This window comes from Marmota monax, unplaced genomic scaffold (genome assembly GCF_021218885.2).
Source record: "Marmota monax isolate L192 unplaced genomic scaffold, Marmota_monax_Labrador192_F-V1.1 WCK01_AAM20220418_F8-fsc00240, whole genome shotgun sequence".
NCBI classification, from domain to species: domain Eukaryota; kingdom Metazoa; phylum Chordata; class Mammalia; order Rodentia; family Sciuridae; genus Marmota; species Marmota monax.
Window position 1 is genome coordinate 2009150 of NW_026693696.1, and position 15307 is coordinate 2024456.

Genomic DNA, 15307 nt, shown 5'->3' on the forward strand with positions numbered 1-15307 from the left:
GAATTAATTTTATTGTTTTGATAGTTTGTATGTACATATCTATGAATATACTATTGATATAAATTATAGACAGTTAAGTACATATATTGATACCTGAACTAGATAAGAAGACATCCTTAATCCTCAGTCCTAAATCTAAATTTATTTTATTTTAGAATATATAGCAAATAGATATATCTGTATATATAGAGAGAAAGAGATAACTCAATCTAAGACTGAATATAAAATTATATAAGTCTTTGGTAATTTGTTGAAAGTTAAAAAAATGAGAACTCAGTTATCATTACTAATGATCAAAAGATTTATAAGCCAATTTTTTTTTACTTATCTGAATATTTAATCATGAAAAAGAACAGAATGATTTATTATTATGTGTTTAGAAATTTTGATTATAGGAAAATCTAGGTGTTTTGTCATAAAATAAGAGTTTTTCAATAACAATTTTACCATATTTTCATTTTCATTCATAGAAGAATGTTTATATGAGTTGTTTTTACATATCTAGGAGTTAAAACATTTGTTGATTTTAATAGATGCTCAATAAATATTTGACAAATGAGCATATAAATGGATAAATAAATGCGTATCCCACATTGGTTCAGTGAAATCAATAGTCTGTGATACTGAAGACAGTTGCCCTAATCCCCACACAAAACAAAATTTGGACATAGAATAAGCTAAACCTTGTGTGTTCCTTTGGTAGCAAATAATTCTAGAATAACAAATAATTCTAGAAGAACAATAATTCTAGAAGAACAATAATTCTAGAAGAACAATAATTCTAGAAGAACAATAATTCTAGAAGAATAATTCTAGAAGAACAATTAAGAAAAATTAAACAGGTTAATATAGGCATATATTTTGAATTTCAGGGTTACCAAGAAATCTCACACCTTTACCATACCACCTTCATTGCCAACAAATATTAGTTCGGAGAGTATTTTTGGAAAATTGGTTTGGATCATTGTCACAATCCTTGAATTCTTAAAAAAAAATGTATGTCAAAATAAATGACAACAAGTTAATGTCGCTTTTAAATTATTTGAGCATAGATAATTAAATCCTTTAATTAAGAATGTCAATTACCAACATCTAATATTAATAAAAACAACTAATGCTGGAAACATTAAAACTAATGTTTAAACAAAATTATATTTTGAATCATAATATAAAATGCTCTTAAGATACATATCCTATTATCTTTTCCATTGTTAACCAAATTTTTTAAAAATGGATCCACCTCTAACATTTTACTGCTTTACAAGTAGTGCAAGTATCTTATTACAAAGTATTCTTTTTAAAATATATTTTTTAGTTGTTAGTGGACATAATACTTTTATTTTATTATTTTTTTATTTTTTATCTGGTGCTGAGGGTGGAACCCAGGGCCTCATGTATGCTAGGCATGTGCTCTACCACCATGCCATATCCCCAGCCCCAATTTTATTTTTAATGAACTCTTTTCCTAGGGGGTTTAGAGAATTTTTCTTCCTTTCAGTTCAACATATAAAACTTTGTTGTTGTTGTTGTTGTTTCTTAAACTTTATATTTTTGGTAGCCAGACTTCAGTATATCATTAATGGGCTCTTGAACTTGAGGGAGTGTGCCAAATTAGATCTTACTATACAGTGTGATGTGTATTTGGTCTTAAATGTGGCTGTAATTTTAATTAGACCACCAGGCTTGTTTATCTTTCATTATCTTTTCATTATCTTTCATTATTACTATGCAAACCTAAGTATCTGTGGTCAGAGTGATGTGGGGCAACCTGGGAGTTAGAAAACATTAGTGTTCAAAAAGAGTGAAATAACTAATTCTGCACTAAGGACATGTCAATATCATACCTTGACTTACTCCAAAACCATAGCATTTTCACTAATTAACACACAAATCTTTGGTATTGTTTACAGTATACTCAACAGGGAACATAACTTTGCTTAGATCCAATAAAGTATTCCACTTATAAATAAATTATGTCGTGGAGCTTGAGAAACAAAGAATCAGTTAGTGGCAGCTAAACTCCATGATTCTCAGAAACTTTGGACTGGCACTAACTGCCAGTGTATTTATCTAAAAAATCCTCCCTCCCTTTTCTTTGCTATTGAATCATTCATTGACAGAAAAGCAGACTTTGTTACACATAAATGTGTAATGCATTTTTGGAAAGTTGACATAATTGCAACGATGTATCTTAATGGAACATTCAGCATTATTACTGTCATTACTAGCCATTTTCAAAGTCACCATGGGAGGTAAATATATTTTCCATTAAAACATGATTTCAGTCTGAGATCTGTCTGAACTATTATTGCCTATAAACCTCAATAGCACAGATGTCATACAAAAATGAGAAAAATGTTTTATTCCTTTCTCAATTATTTCAGGAAATATGAACAAAATGAAATTATTGCATTGCTTGGTGTCTTTAGTACAAGGATGACAATATTTTAAAGTTGTTTGAATGGTACATTGAAATGATTTATAAGTTAAAATTTTAATATTAAGATTTTTTTTTCACATATTATAACACAACAAGACTCACTAGGAAAGATAAGTCTTGACTAAGTTATTTTAAATTGGTTACCGTTTTCAATATTAAAGTGACTTTGTCTTCTTACTTGTATTTAATATAATTTTCTACCAAGATATTTAGTTCATGGAGAACTTGTTTTCTTCCTAGGGGAAAAAAAAAGCTGGAGACAAAGTAGTTGTAAAAACTGGTTTATTTTTTTTAAAAATAAATACAAAAATATAAATATAAAACATTAGCAGATAGAATTTGATGAAATGAAATTGCACAAATGTTTGTATACCAGGTTGCATATCACACCTACTAACACCACATGTACATTTTTTTCTTTTTAAATTTAATGTACAGAACAGGATATATCTTAAAATTTGTCTGCACCTTTTCAAAAGCTTCATTTGCAAGGGCAGAACATGTACCTAACAGAAGCGGCTCATTTCTGAGGTTGCTTAAGGGAGAACTATCCTGTTCATGTTTCTGAATTTTTTTTTTTTTTTTTTTTTTTATTATTTACTAAGATGGACAACACTGAATTTCCATAGCTTTGGCTCTTGGAAGTGATTAAATAAAATGTCGCATATATTCTATGAGACATCCTACAGGAAAGAATTAATGCAATTAATGAACAAATTAAGAAATAAATGGGAAAGAATTGTGCTGAATGGCAGGAAACGTCTCCTGATTATCAAATATGGTGAAGTGGAGACAGTGTCCTTCACGTCGCTTCCTCTTATTGAGCAGAACAGAAATCCAGGTTAGGAGTCTTTGTCACTGTCCCCACCGCCGTACATCTCCGCGAGCTTGTTAAACCTGGGGCCCCACTCCCGGAGGTAATCATAATTCTGGTCTCCTTCGGTGGTGCCTGACTCCAGGGAGCTCAGCGACTCAGCCACCGAGTTGTTGCCCTCATAGGCGTAGGTGGCCAGGGAGTCGTAGGGTGGCGCAGTGGGGTCCAGGTCATGCTCCTTGAGCCTCTCGGCGATGAAATCCCGCACATCCGTGTTGTCAGGCGCCGTGGGAGTCCTGCGGGGGATAAAGAGCGCTTCTGGCATGATGTCTCGCCGCAGCTTCTTTTCCTCGATCGCTGCAGGATTCCTCAGCGTGCCAATGTCAAAGGCCTGGGTGTCCTCCTCGCCACCACCTTCGTCATTGTAGCTTACGATGTTGTCCCTGATGTCCTCCTTGGATAAGATCAGAGGTTCCTTCTTCCGCTGTCTCTTTAGAGCTGCAAACAGTACTACTATAACTTGAAGAAAAAAAAAAAAAAAAAAAAACAAGGAGAGACATAAGAAGACCATTCAGAATGCTATCAAGCAAGTGGGAGAGCGAAAAAGGAGCATGAGTTATTGGGGTATTTTTTACTTCCCCATTTTTCCTTTCACATTCCATTTTTTTTTTTTTTTTTTTTTTTGTTGGGGGAAGCAGAAGAGGGTTTAGTCAAGGTAGGTGATATTCAAAAGGGGTGTTTCTGACTTATTGTTAAGGCACTATGGAATCTTCCTTAAGTACAGTGCATATTTTATCTGTTTTTCTAAGAAGTGTTAGTTTCTGGTTGTTCGGAATATATGAGCCTTGTGTAATAAATAGTAAGATAGATGTTATACAAACATTAGAAAAGTTGAACTAAGCTTCATGTAAGATCCAAGTGGCTAAAATATGCCTGCATTTTCACATCCTTACCATTCTTAATAAGGTATAGAATATTGATTCTGTTAAATAACTGTGTTGATTGATTTATATAGCTTTGTTTCTTATTTTTTTAAAAGAAGGCCTACATTATAGGAAATAAGACCCAGATGTTTAGACATAACATGGGTTTAGAGGTTTATGATGCTTTCCTTAGAAATATATATCTTGTAAGAGAACTCCCCCAAATTGTTAGATGACAGTACAACAAATATATTCAAGTCACTACACTGGATTAACTCCAAATCAATGCAGGGACCTTGGCCTGATACATTTTTTTTTATTTTATTTTGGTGCTGGGTATGGACCTCAGGGCCTTGTGTTTGCAAGGCAGGAACTCTACCAACTGAGCTATATCCCCAGCCCAAGATACATTTTTAAAAAGTGTGTATACATAAGTTGAAATGTATATTGCTCACAAAGGACAGTTCTCCACTTTGATGAGACAGTAACAATAAGTATAAAAATAATACTGTTAATAACCAAAATAATGTTAATAACATGAACTCTAAGAGGAAGTTAACATCAAATTCTTCTGATTGCATTTAAATTTCCTACTATTATTTGCTGTACCCAAACATTTAGATTCTGGTCCATTAAACTGATTTAGAGAAACAGATGGAAATTCAATTACATAGGTAAAAGAAGGGGAGAAATCTTGCTCTCTTATATATCTGTCCTTAGCCTCTTTTAGAAGAAATGTCTAAAGGATGGGGGAATTATGATATTTTTGTATCAAGATATTCTAAGTTCTGTTTGTTTCCTTATTTATTAACATGGAATTCTCAGACTATTGGTCTTCAAATCTGTGACAGGGCAAAAAAGAAACTTTTCTAATTCTACCAAAAGGAGTTTTAACCCACTGCTAAGTAATCTTGGCCTTAAAATGATAAAAAAAAAAAAAAAAATAGCCCTTGATAAAGACAGAAAGCTGTTTATTATTCAGGTCTTTGGGAAGAATTAATTTTATTTTGCTTAAACTCATGTATTCATGCACCCATAAAATGTATGAAGTAAAGTTTTGAAACTCAGATTGATTATTATGAACAAAATGATTTTACTGAGTTAAAAAGCTTCTAATAATAAAAATTTAGTAATATTGATTCCAACTCCAAGTTCATTCCCTTGCTTCTTGGAATGTCAGATATAGTGTTTTCAATAAGGGTCAGAGGGATATCCAAAACAATAATTTGAAGCTAATGCATCTGGAGAGTAAATTTAATCTTATTCTTAACTCAAAAGCAGTTAAAAAGCAATTTACTCTAGGTTATAAAATCAAGAATCATTATTTTAGAGACAAGTAAATCAAATAAAGGGAGAGTTCATTTTTTCAGTGAACACATAAGACAGTGAGGCCTCAACCCAGCCATTATGAGAAAAAAACATGGACAAAAACTCCAAATATCACTGGAAAATTGTACACACAATCACCAAGAAGCAGGGTGCTTTGGTTCAACCTCTCACAAATTGATGGCCTTGGAGAATGCTTTAAATATTTCGAACATTCATCTTTATTGTGTATAAAGTGAAGATAACCATACATACTGCATACATTATTTCATCAAATGAAAGATAAAAGTGTTTTTCATTATATTGTTGTTTACACTGTTTGACAAAATCAACTTAATAAAAGCTTGCTACTCTTGATGTTATTCTTACTGGAGATTTTATATTTAATACATATTTCAGCAGAATGACTGAATATAATTTACATATAAATTATAAAGTCCTCAAATAGATTATTCATATTTGAACTTTTTGATTTAATTAATATAAAGTTTGCTTCTTGACTTCTCTTAATATGTTTAGAAATAAAGAAAAGTCAAATTATAGAAATAAACTTTTATCAATTCTCCCACATTCTGTTAAGTGAAATCATTTATTATTTTTGTTATATATGAAAATACCTCATAACTAAATATTTAAAAAAAACACTTTTATTTATTTATTTATTTATTTTTTGGCATTGGGAATTGGACCTAAGGATGCTTGTTATCACTGAGTTACATCCCCAATCCTTTTCCTTTTCTATTTTGAGACAGGCTCTCACTAAGTTGCCAAGCGCCTCCTTAAATTGCTTAGACTGTCCTGGAATTGTGATTCTATGCTCAACCTTTTCAATTGTTGGGATTATATGAATGCACCACCATTCCAGTCAATAATACATATTTTTAAATGTGCACATTTTCATTTCCTAAACTACATGTAAATCTAATGTAAAGTCTAATGTGGTGGTACACACCTATAATCCCCATAAGACACTTAGTGAGAACCTGTCTGGGGGGTGGGGAGAAGCGGGGGATGCGGGGGGGGGTGGGTGGATCTCATTGTTAGAACACTCCTGGCATCAATTGCCAGTAAAAAAACTAAAAAAAAAAAAAAAAAGGAAAAGAAACAAAGAAAGTTATGTAGAATTGATCATTCCATTAATTTAGTGATATGTATAATTTACCTTTGAGATATTTAATCACAGAGCTCTTGTATATACTATGAAAAAAAATGGAAAAAATCTAATCTTCTATGAAGGATTAGCTATATTATGGAATTAACACATATTTTTAATATTCTTTGTGGTTGCAATGTCTTTGTTATTGGTCCTAACTTCACATAAAAAGGTGCTGTCTTTTTTATAACAGTAAAAATTGTTAAAATAAATTATTGTAAAGATTATTTTAGAATTTGAAATGAAGGCTTAATTATTAAATTAACTTTAATGTAAGTATGAAAAATTGATAATAAGTATAGTTATGCTGGTGAGAAGTCCTATACTAGATCAAATTTGTGAATTGTGTTTCTAACAGAATGTATCTTAAACCTTATCATTGTTGTTTTACTCTTACTGAGATTTGCTGATATCTAACTTTCAGAGTTGAGGTTAAAATCTTATCATACTCTTCCAGCTTCTACCCTCCTCCTGAATTAGAGTTTGGCAGATGATCCAAAATGAAACAACACCATAGAGTTACTACAGGGCTCAGGAGAGCAGTGATGGACCAGCTATAAACTAATTGGAGGTACCAATCATTGATTTTTTTTCAAGAATTGCAATCACCTGTCTCTCAACTTTCTAAAATCTAACAAAGCTATTCTGCCCTCAACCCTTCTTGCTTTTTCATTACTTATTTCATATATTGTAATGACAGTATTAAAGCTGCTTTTTTTGCATTTTGATTCACATATGAATGATGAAAAGTCTCACTGCTTCTATATTCTGGCTGGATATCCTAAAACTTTGGTGTTAGTTTGGGCAAGGGACTATTCTGATAGCAATATTCCTTGTTTAAAATCATACTACAGTAAGCATCCTAGAAGATGATTCAATTTTCTTTAAAGTTTCTTACCCAGCAGAATAATGATGCAGAGGAGAATGGCGATCAAGGCCCCAGTGCTGAGACCAGCAGGGAGGAGCAGGGCTTCTGCATTGCAGGACTGCATGTTGCCTTGGCTGTCACAGGCACATACTCTGATGGTCAGTGTGCCTGTGCTGCTCTGAATTGGGTAATCATTGTCTGAGATCACCACAGGCAAGAGATAGGTACTTATTTCATGTCTATTGAAGCCATTTTTTCGAGTTAAAATTCTGGCAGTGTTATCTAAAATAAATTTTAAAACATTACAAATGTTTGTTTCATATAGTAAACTGATAACTCATGGTGATAGCCAGGATTGTATATATAAATAAAACTCTCTTCATAAAAAATATAAAACCATTATAAAGTTTTCTATTACATATGTGCAATGCCATTAAACAAGACAAATAAGGTAGTTCAAAGAATCTAACATTATGGATTGATTACTAACTAGCTTTTCAAAAATTATCCCATAGTATTTTCAAAATGGTGAGTTTGTATAAGTAAATATCAAGTTTACATAGATGAGAAGTTTTTTTTACTGTTTTCTGAAAATCTGCTTTGTAGACCAAAAGAAAATATTATTTTCTTTCATTTTTTCATTTACACACATACAGCATATCTCAATCCAATATTCATGAAGAAAATAGGATTGGATACATTGTAAGCATTATTACATTGTTTAAAGCAATAAAATAGTCAAAATCCATGAAGAATCTCAATACATACCCAGCAGCATGCAAATTATTTAACATTTCTGAGCATTGATTTCCACTCATTCAAACAAACACATAACTTAAAGCATGTATATAACTGAAATAACAGAAAGCCTGGGCTAACTCTTAGAAGTGCCTAATAAAGTTCCAGACTGAAGTAAAGATTTAATAAAGACAAATATCCCACTACCTAGCATATTATACTACTGACTTTTTCTTTACCTGGTAATTCACCTAGTATTCTCACATGGAATTTGTGGGATTAAAAAGAAAAAAAGACTTCTATCCCCAAACAAGTAATATTTAAAAAATAATTGGTATGATAGTTTCTATCCTGGTTGTTTTCCCAGAGAAGTTAGTTTTGTTTAGTCAGCCCTGCAGAGTTGTTTAAAATGCCAATATAGGGAGGGAGTCAGTGAGCTGCTAAATCAAACAAACAGGAGAGAAAAAAAATAGTGGTAATCTGTTGCAAGTACAGTGGTTGAATACAAAATAATCTATTCCTTAATTATGAGTTGGAACTTAATGATACCAGTTAACTACATAAGCTGGGAAAGCAGATTAACAAAATAACATGCACATAAACAAATTTTAAAATTTATCTTTCAATAACTATTTTTCCCCTGAAATACCCTAAGATAATATGAGCATACATATGGTACTTTTAGAATCTTGCTTGTCTAATTTTTAATTTTTTTTAACAAATGGTTGAGCCTTAGTTTTGTAATAGTTTTGACAGGTTGAGGGACCAAATAAAGTTTGACTCATTTCAAATTATTTCATGGAATATTTAGAAATTCATGATATAATTTTTGACCTATGATAGAATAAATAAAATTAATTTTAAACAGGAATAACATAGAAATAAGGGAGTTTAAGGCAAATATTAATAAATACAAGGCTAGAAAATTAACACTAAGGTGGTATATATGCTATTTCAATTTTTTTAAAAAAACTTCACCCAGTATCACAGCATAATTAATTTTATATGATTAGGTTAAATATTCTGGTTTATATTCTGTGGGCTTATTTCCTGCTTTGAGTACCATATATAGATTGAAGAACTCTTGGTAATATTTGTCAAAAATTAATTAAGGCTGGTCTTGAGTGGTTTCCCCAATAACTTTGAAATGCCATGCTAAGACAATACTATTTCATGTCTATATCACTTTTTAATAACCAGTGCTCAGTTTCACTGGAGCAGGGAGAAAATTAAAATACAACAAGAAGCAGGTACTGTCAATTCAATACTATAAATTCAGTACTAGGGACAGCTCCAGTCTAAATTCAATGTTTGATTACTGTCATGTATAACAACAACAACAACAAAACTCAATGTATCTGTTGCCAGGTTCAGCAAATTAAAAAGTAGGATGTTGTTTATCTCTAATTCAGACTTAATCTCTAATTCATATTTCATATGAATGTCTACAATTCATATTTAGAAATTAAATAGTCATTCTGCATTTTGACTGCCACCTTTGTGTTAATTTTTTTCAACTTGATAACTTTAGGTGTTTGGAGTGACAGAAAACATGAGCATTTTAATAAATTCATATTTAATAAAAAAACAGATGTTGACAATAGATACCCGCCCCCCTTTCAGTTGGTTTTTGCTAAGATTCTACCAGATGAAATAGCTTGAATAAAGGTTGGCACAATGTAAAATGACCTATTATCTTAAATTATTTGCTGGTACTTTGAAAACTACCTAGATTCTGATTCTGCCAACACACATCATGTATTGTGAAGAAAGCACTACATACATGCCAATGTGGTTATGAGGCTTATTTAAAAATACACAAATCTGCAGCCATTCTAAAACGCATGTCTTTTAGCAAACAGAAGCTTGCATAGTTAGCTTAACATAAAATACAATAAGTCCAGTAGAGATCTGACAACATAATTTTTTTTAACTAGAATGACTCCAATGACATATTTATCAGGGAACAGAGCTGTTCAACTTTTAAACAATCATAACTATTCTGTAAAATGTGTTTTATTTTTATGAGACTATGAGAAAAATTAATTTCTGAAAAATAAAATTTGTATGCTATAAGGACAACAGCATACCTTGCAATGCCTTTGCATCATATTTTCTAAGGGGCTAGTGAGGCTACGTCACATTCTTACTCTTCCTTTATGCCTACTTGGCTTCAATAAACCTGCTGCTATTCAGTCTCATCAGAGTTTGCATAACACTTTCACTGAGTTACTTATTTCTCCATTCATATTTTCTATATCTTTTCTTAGGCAAAGTGATTATTTGTAGCCTTTCTAATCATTTCAACATCAATCTCATTGTTCATATCTACACAGACACTTCTCTCATGTAGTTTATTAAATGAAAGAGAGCTAACATTTTCAAACAAGACATTATCATGAAATATAATTAACTATCAGATAAAAACAAAATTTCATAATGCAGATCAATAAATTGATAGATCATGTATATTATAATGGTTACTTTAGAAGAAATTTCCAGTTAATGTCATGTTATATCATAATGAACAAGTTCTAAAACTTACCTTCATTATCCTGTACTGTGAAGTTTGGATTGACAGCAGCTAAACTGAAGAAAAATTTCTGACCACCTAAAGGGTCATCTTTGTCTACTGCACTTATAGTCTGTATTAGCTGTAGGAGAGAAAAATATTATATAGTCATCAAAAATACACATGTATAATCTGCTTTTGTAATACATAATTTTAAAAAATTTGCTTTGTAGAAAAATTTAAAAGAATTTATTTTGTTCATGGTGAATAAATCTTAATGATCATTTTCTTTTTAATGATATTTCTCTTCTACCATTCAGTCCCACTTATTTCTCTCTCATAAATATTGTCTTTTCCTTCAAAATGGTAAATTGTAAGATATTATATTTTTTTGAGGGCTTGTATATTTAAATGTAGAACTAGTATGTTATTTCACATAAATCTAAACATTGACTGGGAAGAGTTGATCTGATGTAAGAAAAATTGTGGAAATAAAAATATTGCTTTGCTCCTCCCCAAAGTTAGGTGCAACATAATAAAAGAAAAGAGATACTTCATACATAATGTTGAATATAAATTTTACAAAGAAAAGTTTATATATTATTTTCCACTGTGATAGCAATAGTTTGCTTCATTTGCACTTTAAATACAATTATATATTTTTAAATTCAAGATATGTATTATATGGGGAAATGGTAATTGGTTTTAATATAAGAGTTAATAAAAAACTGTCTGATAACAGTGGAAAATTTAACAGTTTATACATAATCATATCATTGTTTTTTGATATAGTATATGATTGATACTATATAAATATATAATATATGTAACAGTTATGTATTTGGATCGGTATATGATTTCTTTATTCTTTAAGTTACATATGAAATAATTTTTTTTTGTTTTAAAAAATATTTCAATTATTATCAGGGTTTCAAAAGTTGCTTCTTATGCATATTGATGTCTATTTATGCCTGTAAAAATCATCAAATATGCTTAATTAAAAGGAATATGCTTTTTAATGCATCAATTCAATTTAACTTTGTGTGAATAGTTGGTGGAAATATTTGTTGCTAAGGTTTTCTTGATTTAATTAGGGATTTCAAGTTTAAAACATTAAACAAAACAAGAAATAAATGAAGAGATCATTATAACCATTCTTATTTTCTTTCAAAGTTTGCTACATCAACAGAAATGTGAAAAATTTCAAGTATTAACTTTTAAAATTATTTTACTCATTTATCAAAAATGACACAAGAATTTAATTAAGACATGCAAAAATATGTTTATTACCTAGAAATAAGCATCAAAAATTATTTAAAACTAAATTAGTTTAAAACAATTTAAAAATATATTTAACTAAATCTTATTTCTAATAAGTTTAAATAGAAGCCAGACTTATAAAATATAAAAATGGTATAGGAGTTAATTAAAGATAAAAACATAAAAAAGGTATTAAAACTACTCAAGAATTATTAACTCATTTACCAAAGAATTTCTTAACTGATTTGTATCTATCAAATATACTTAAAAGATTTATTTTTAAAATTTTGATTCATAAGGGTATATTGAAGAGAAATAAATGAAATAACATATCTTGAAAGACAACAGAGTAGTTCAAATTCCTAGTCACAAAGATTTCTATATGAATACACCTATAAACACAAGAAAGAGCTAATTTCTTTAGAATAAAAACTACAATTTCTCAAAATAAACATATGATTGTAACTGTTATTACAAATAACAATTGCAGTTCATTTTTATCCTCAAAATAATACAATAATACATTTCTGAGGACATATATCCACATCTTTAAATATATGTAAACCATAAAGTTTTATATAAAATGCTCAATGATATTTTAATGAAAAAGTCAATTCATTGATTTAAAAGTCAGTGGTTAACTGATATACTTTGTGATGAAAGGAGTAATTCCAATTCATATTAAAGTTACAAAAAACAGAATCACATTTTGCAGAATCCCTATCATTTTATAATAAATTTTATGACTCTAAGACTTCTCTGTTGCAAATAGAGGTACTGCTTCATAAGATTTTTTTTTTAGACATACTTTGCTTTAGTGTTTAACCCCTTTATTTTCAAAATTTACCTTTCAATTTAACCCCACTTTCTATTCCAATCATACATTCAAAATCACAAAACTATTGTTTGGGTTAAGTATGCCATAAAGACTAGCAATCAATATCAGAAGTTCACAACAAGAAGTAGATAAAACTTTTCTTCTGGCTCTCTATATGAACACTCAATATTTTATTTCTACTGGAGACAAATCATTTTAATCCAATTGCAATGAAACAATTTATCACACTCAGGAAACAAATGAACACAAGCTGGTGATATCCAATATTCATTTTGAGCTATGGAAAAGAGATATAGGTAACTCTTTCTTAGCTTTTCTTCTTGGCAATAATATAATTGTTTATATTATCATTGTATTTTTACATTTGATATAAGCATTAAGAATATTTCAGTGATCATACTACAACCAAATGTGGAATAATGAGTGGATTTTAATGTATTTGAAATTAAACAAGTAGTTATTATGCTTTAATGTTTTAGCTAGGAGTTTTTGTTGATGAAAAAAACCTTTCTTTTATTCTGGAAAACTTCAATCTTTTAGCTGTTAGGAAGTAACTAAATATTGTCCTATGAAAAATACGTGAAACGATTTTTGGTTTGATAAAGTCTTGGTTGCTATCTGGTTTGATATTTGCTGTCAGTGGTATTAGCTTTAATAAGGTGCTTAGTAAACAGTAAATATAAACAGCAGCCCTCCCTGGAGAGATTCCTTGGGAAAGGTTCTTTGTGATTAACATGGTATTTTCTTCATCTAGACTTGGAAAATTATTAAATACATTTTACCGACTGCAGGAGTGAAGGTAAGTGAGGGAAACCGAAGGGAAGTAAAAGACCTATTGTTCCTTCCTTCAAGGTCCTGTCTCTCTGAGGTAGAAAGGTGAGAATTTAAGTAACCCTGTTAGGCAGGAGATGACCGACTTCTAATACTTCATCAGTTGCAAACTGCATCCTATCTAAGAAAGTCTTGTATGCTTAGACCAAGGAAGAGCTAAGGCCAGGAAATAAGGAGGAGGAGGGAGTGGCAATTAGTTTTATTTCTGTCTTATCAATTTGTCTGCACACCAAATGAATGGAATTATTCCCCATTTTGTTTTTCTAAGTGCTACTTAAAGAGCACTTAATTTGCAGGAGTATTGGGTGGACTGCGATTCTCTATAAATAACTGCAGCATTCCCAGACATCCTAATCCTCCTTTCTTAGGAGGAGGGGAGGCCAAGCTAATGAGTGATTATCATAAAAGGCACAGAGAAGACGTTTATCAAATAATCACTTTAAGTTTGCAAGCTTGGATGTCAGAACCTAGAATTCTATCATTTATTATAACATTTTTGTATAAGCAGAACTAGTTTTCAGCCAATGAGAACATGGTGGTATTTTGCGAACTGGTCATATTAACAATAACTAGTGTGGAAGACTTGTACATGCAGTCAATTAGACAAGAATTATTAATCATGTCCTTTCTATCAGCATAGTTAAGGTAGGCTAACTGCTTTTTATTAAAATCATCTTTCTTTGGATTATTTTTCTTCATTATGCCAACTAGGTTTTACACGTACAGAAAGTCTGGAGCATTACTGAGCCAACTATAGTTAAAAAGAGAAAAGGCACTGGAAAATAAACACAATTCTTTATTTTGTATTTTGAATACATTTGTAAGTCTGCATTTATAATAATTGAAATGCTCTGAAAAGATATCTCTTGAAAATCAAATAGAATAATCATAGAGGGAGCAATGAATGCAGTAGTAGCAAAATGGGTAATTTATCTCTTAGAGAAAATATTTTAACTTATCTCATGCTGAGTCTTCCAAGCAGAGGACTATTTTGAATGGTATTTTAGGGTGGACACTGTTTCATTAAGAAGTTGGAAGTAGCTAAGTCATTTAAATATTCCCAATTAAACACTTCTATAATATTTTCAAGTTAAAAAAAAAGGAATCCAATTGCAGCCATTTTACCATTTCTCACAATAGACAGGCTATTGAATTCCTGTTAGTATATTCAAAAGGAAGTATTCCACAATATAATTTGCATAAAAATATAACAAGGACATTGATGTTTATAAAAGCATCAAATGATGTCAAAACACAATACAGCTTCATGATGGCTTCTCTTTCTCTAATAAAATACATTGGATTCCCAATTATTATTTATAACATGCAGCTTCCTTCTGTGAAGATAGCACTCAAAGCAATTAAGAACAGTCTTTTCAGCCATATATTCTGGAGCTTTTTAAACAACAAAATGAGTCCACTGAGGAAAAGATTTAAATAATTATAAACAAAGCTGATGTAGGGAGAATGCTTTAAAGGACTAAAACTGAGTCATTAAGCACTTTACATGTTGGTGTAATGATGAAAACCAATGTATAAGCAAATTCTGCTGCCCTACTTCAAAATGTATTTGCACATTTATCTGAATATTGATGGAATGCTTC

The 15307-nt window shown here is 30.6% G+C and overlaps 1 protein-coding gene across 2 annotated transcripts in view; it reads right to left on the bottom strand.

Annotated features, from left to right (window-relative positions):
* Window positions 1–2079: 2079 nt before the first annotated feature.
* LOC124103352 (cadherin-10) overlaps window positions 2080–15307 on the bottom strand; it is a 178809-nt gene continuing 165581 nt past the window's right edge. Inside the window, exons 10-12 of one of the 2 annotated variants that reach the window (XM_046459931.2) lie at window positions 10808–10916; window positions 7555–7806; window positions 2080–3767 (exon numbers count right to left, since the gene is read on the bottom strand). In XM_046459931.2, the coding sequence (XP_046315887.1) occupies window positions 3283–3767; window positions 7555–7806; window positions 10808–10916 (846 nt within the window). In that variant the 3' untranslated portion in view covers window positions 2080–3282. Of the gene's footprint in view, window positions 3774–7554; window positions 7807–10807; window positions 10917–15307 lie in introns of both variants that reach the window. The other variant, XM_046459930.2, reaches the window with a different exon arrangement.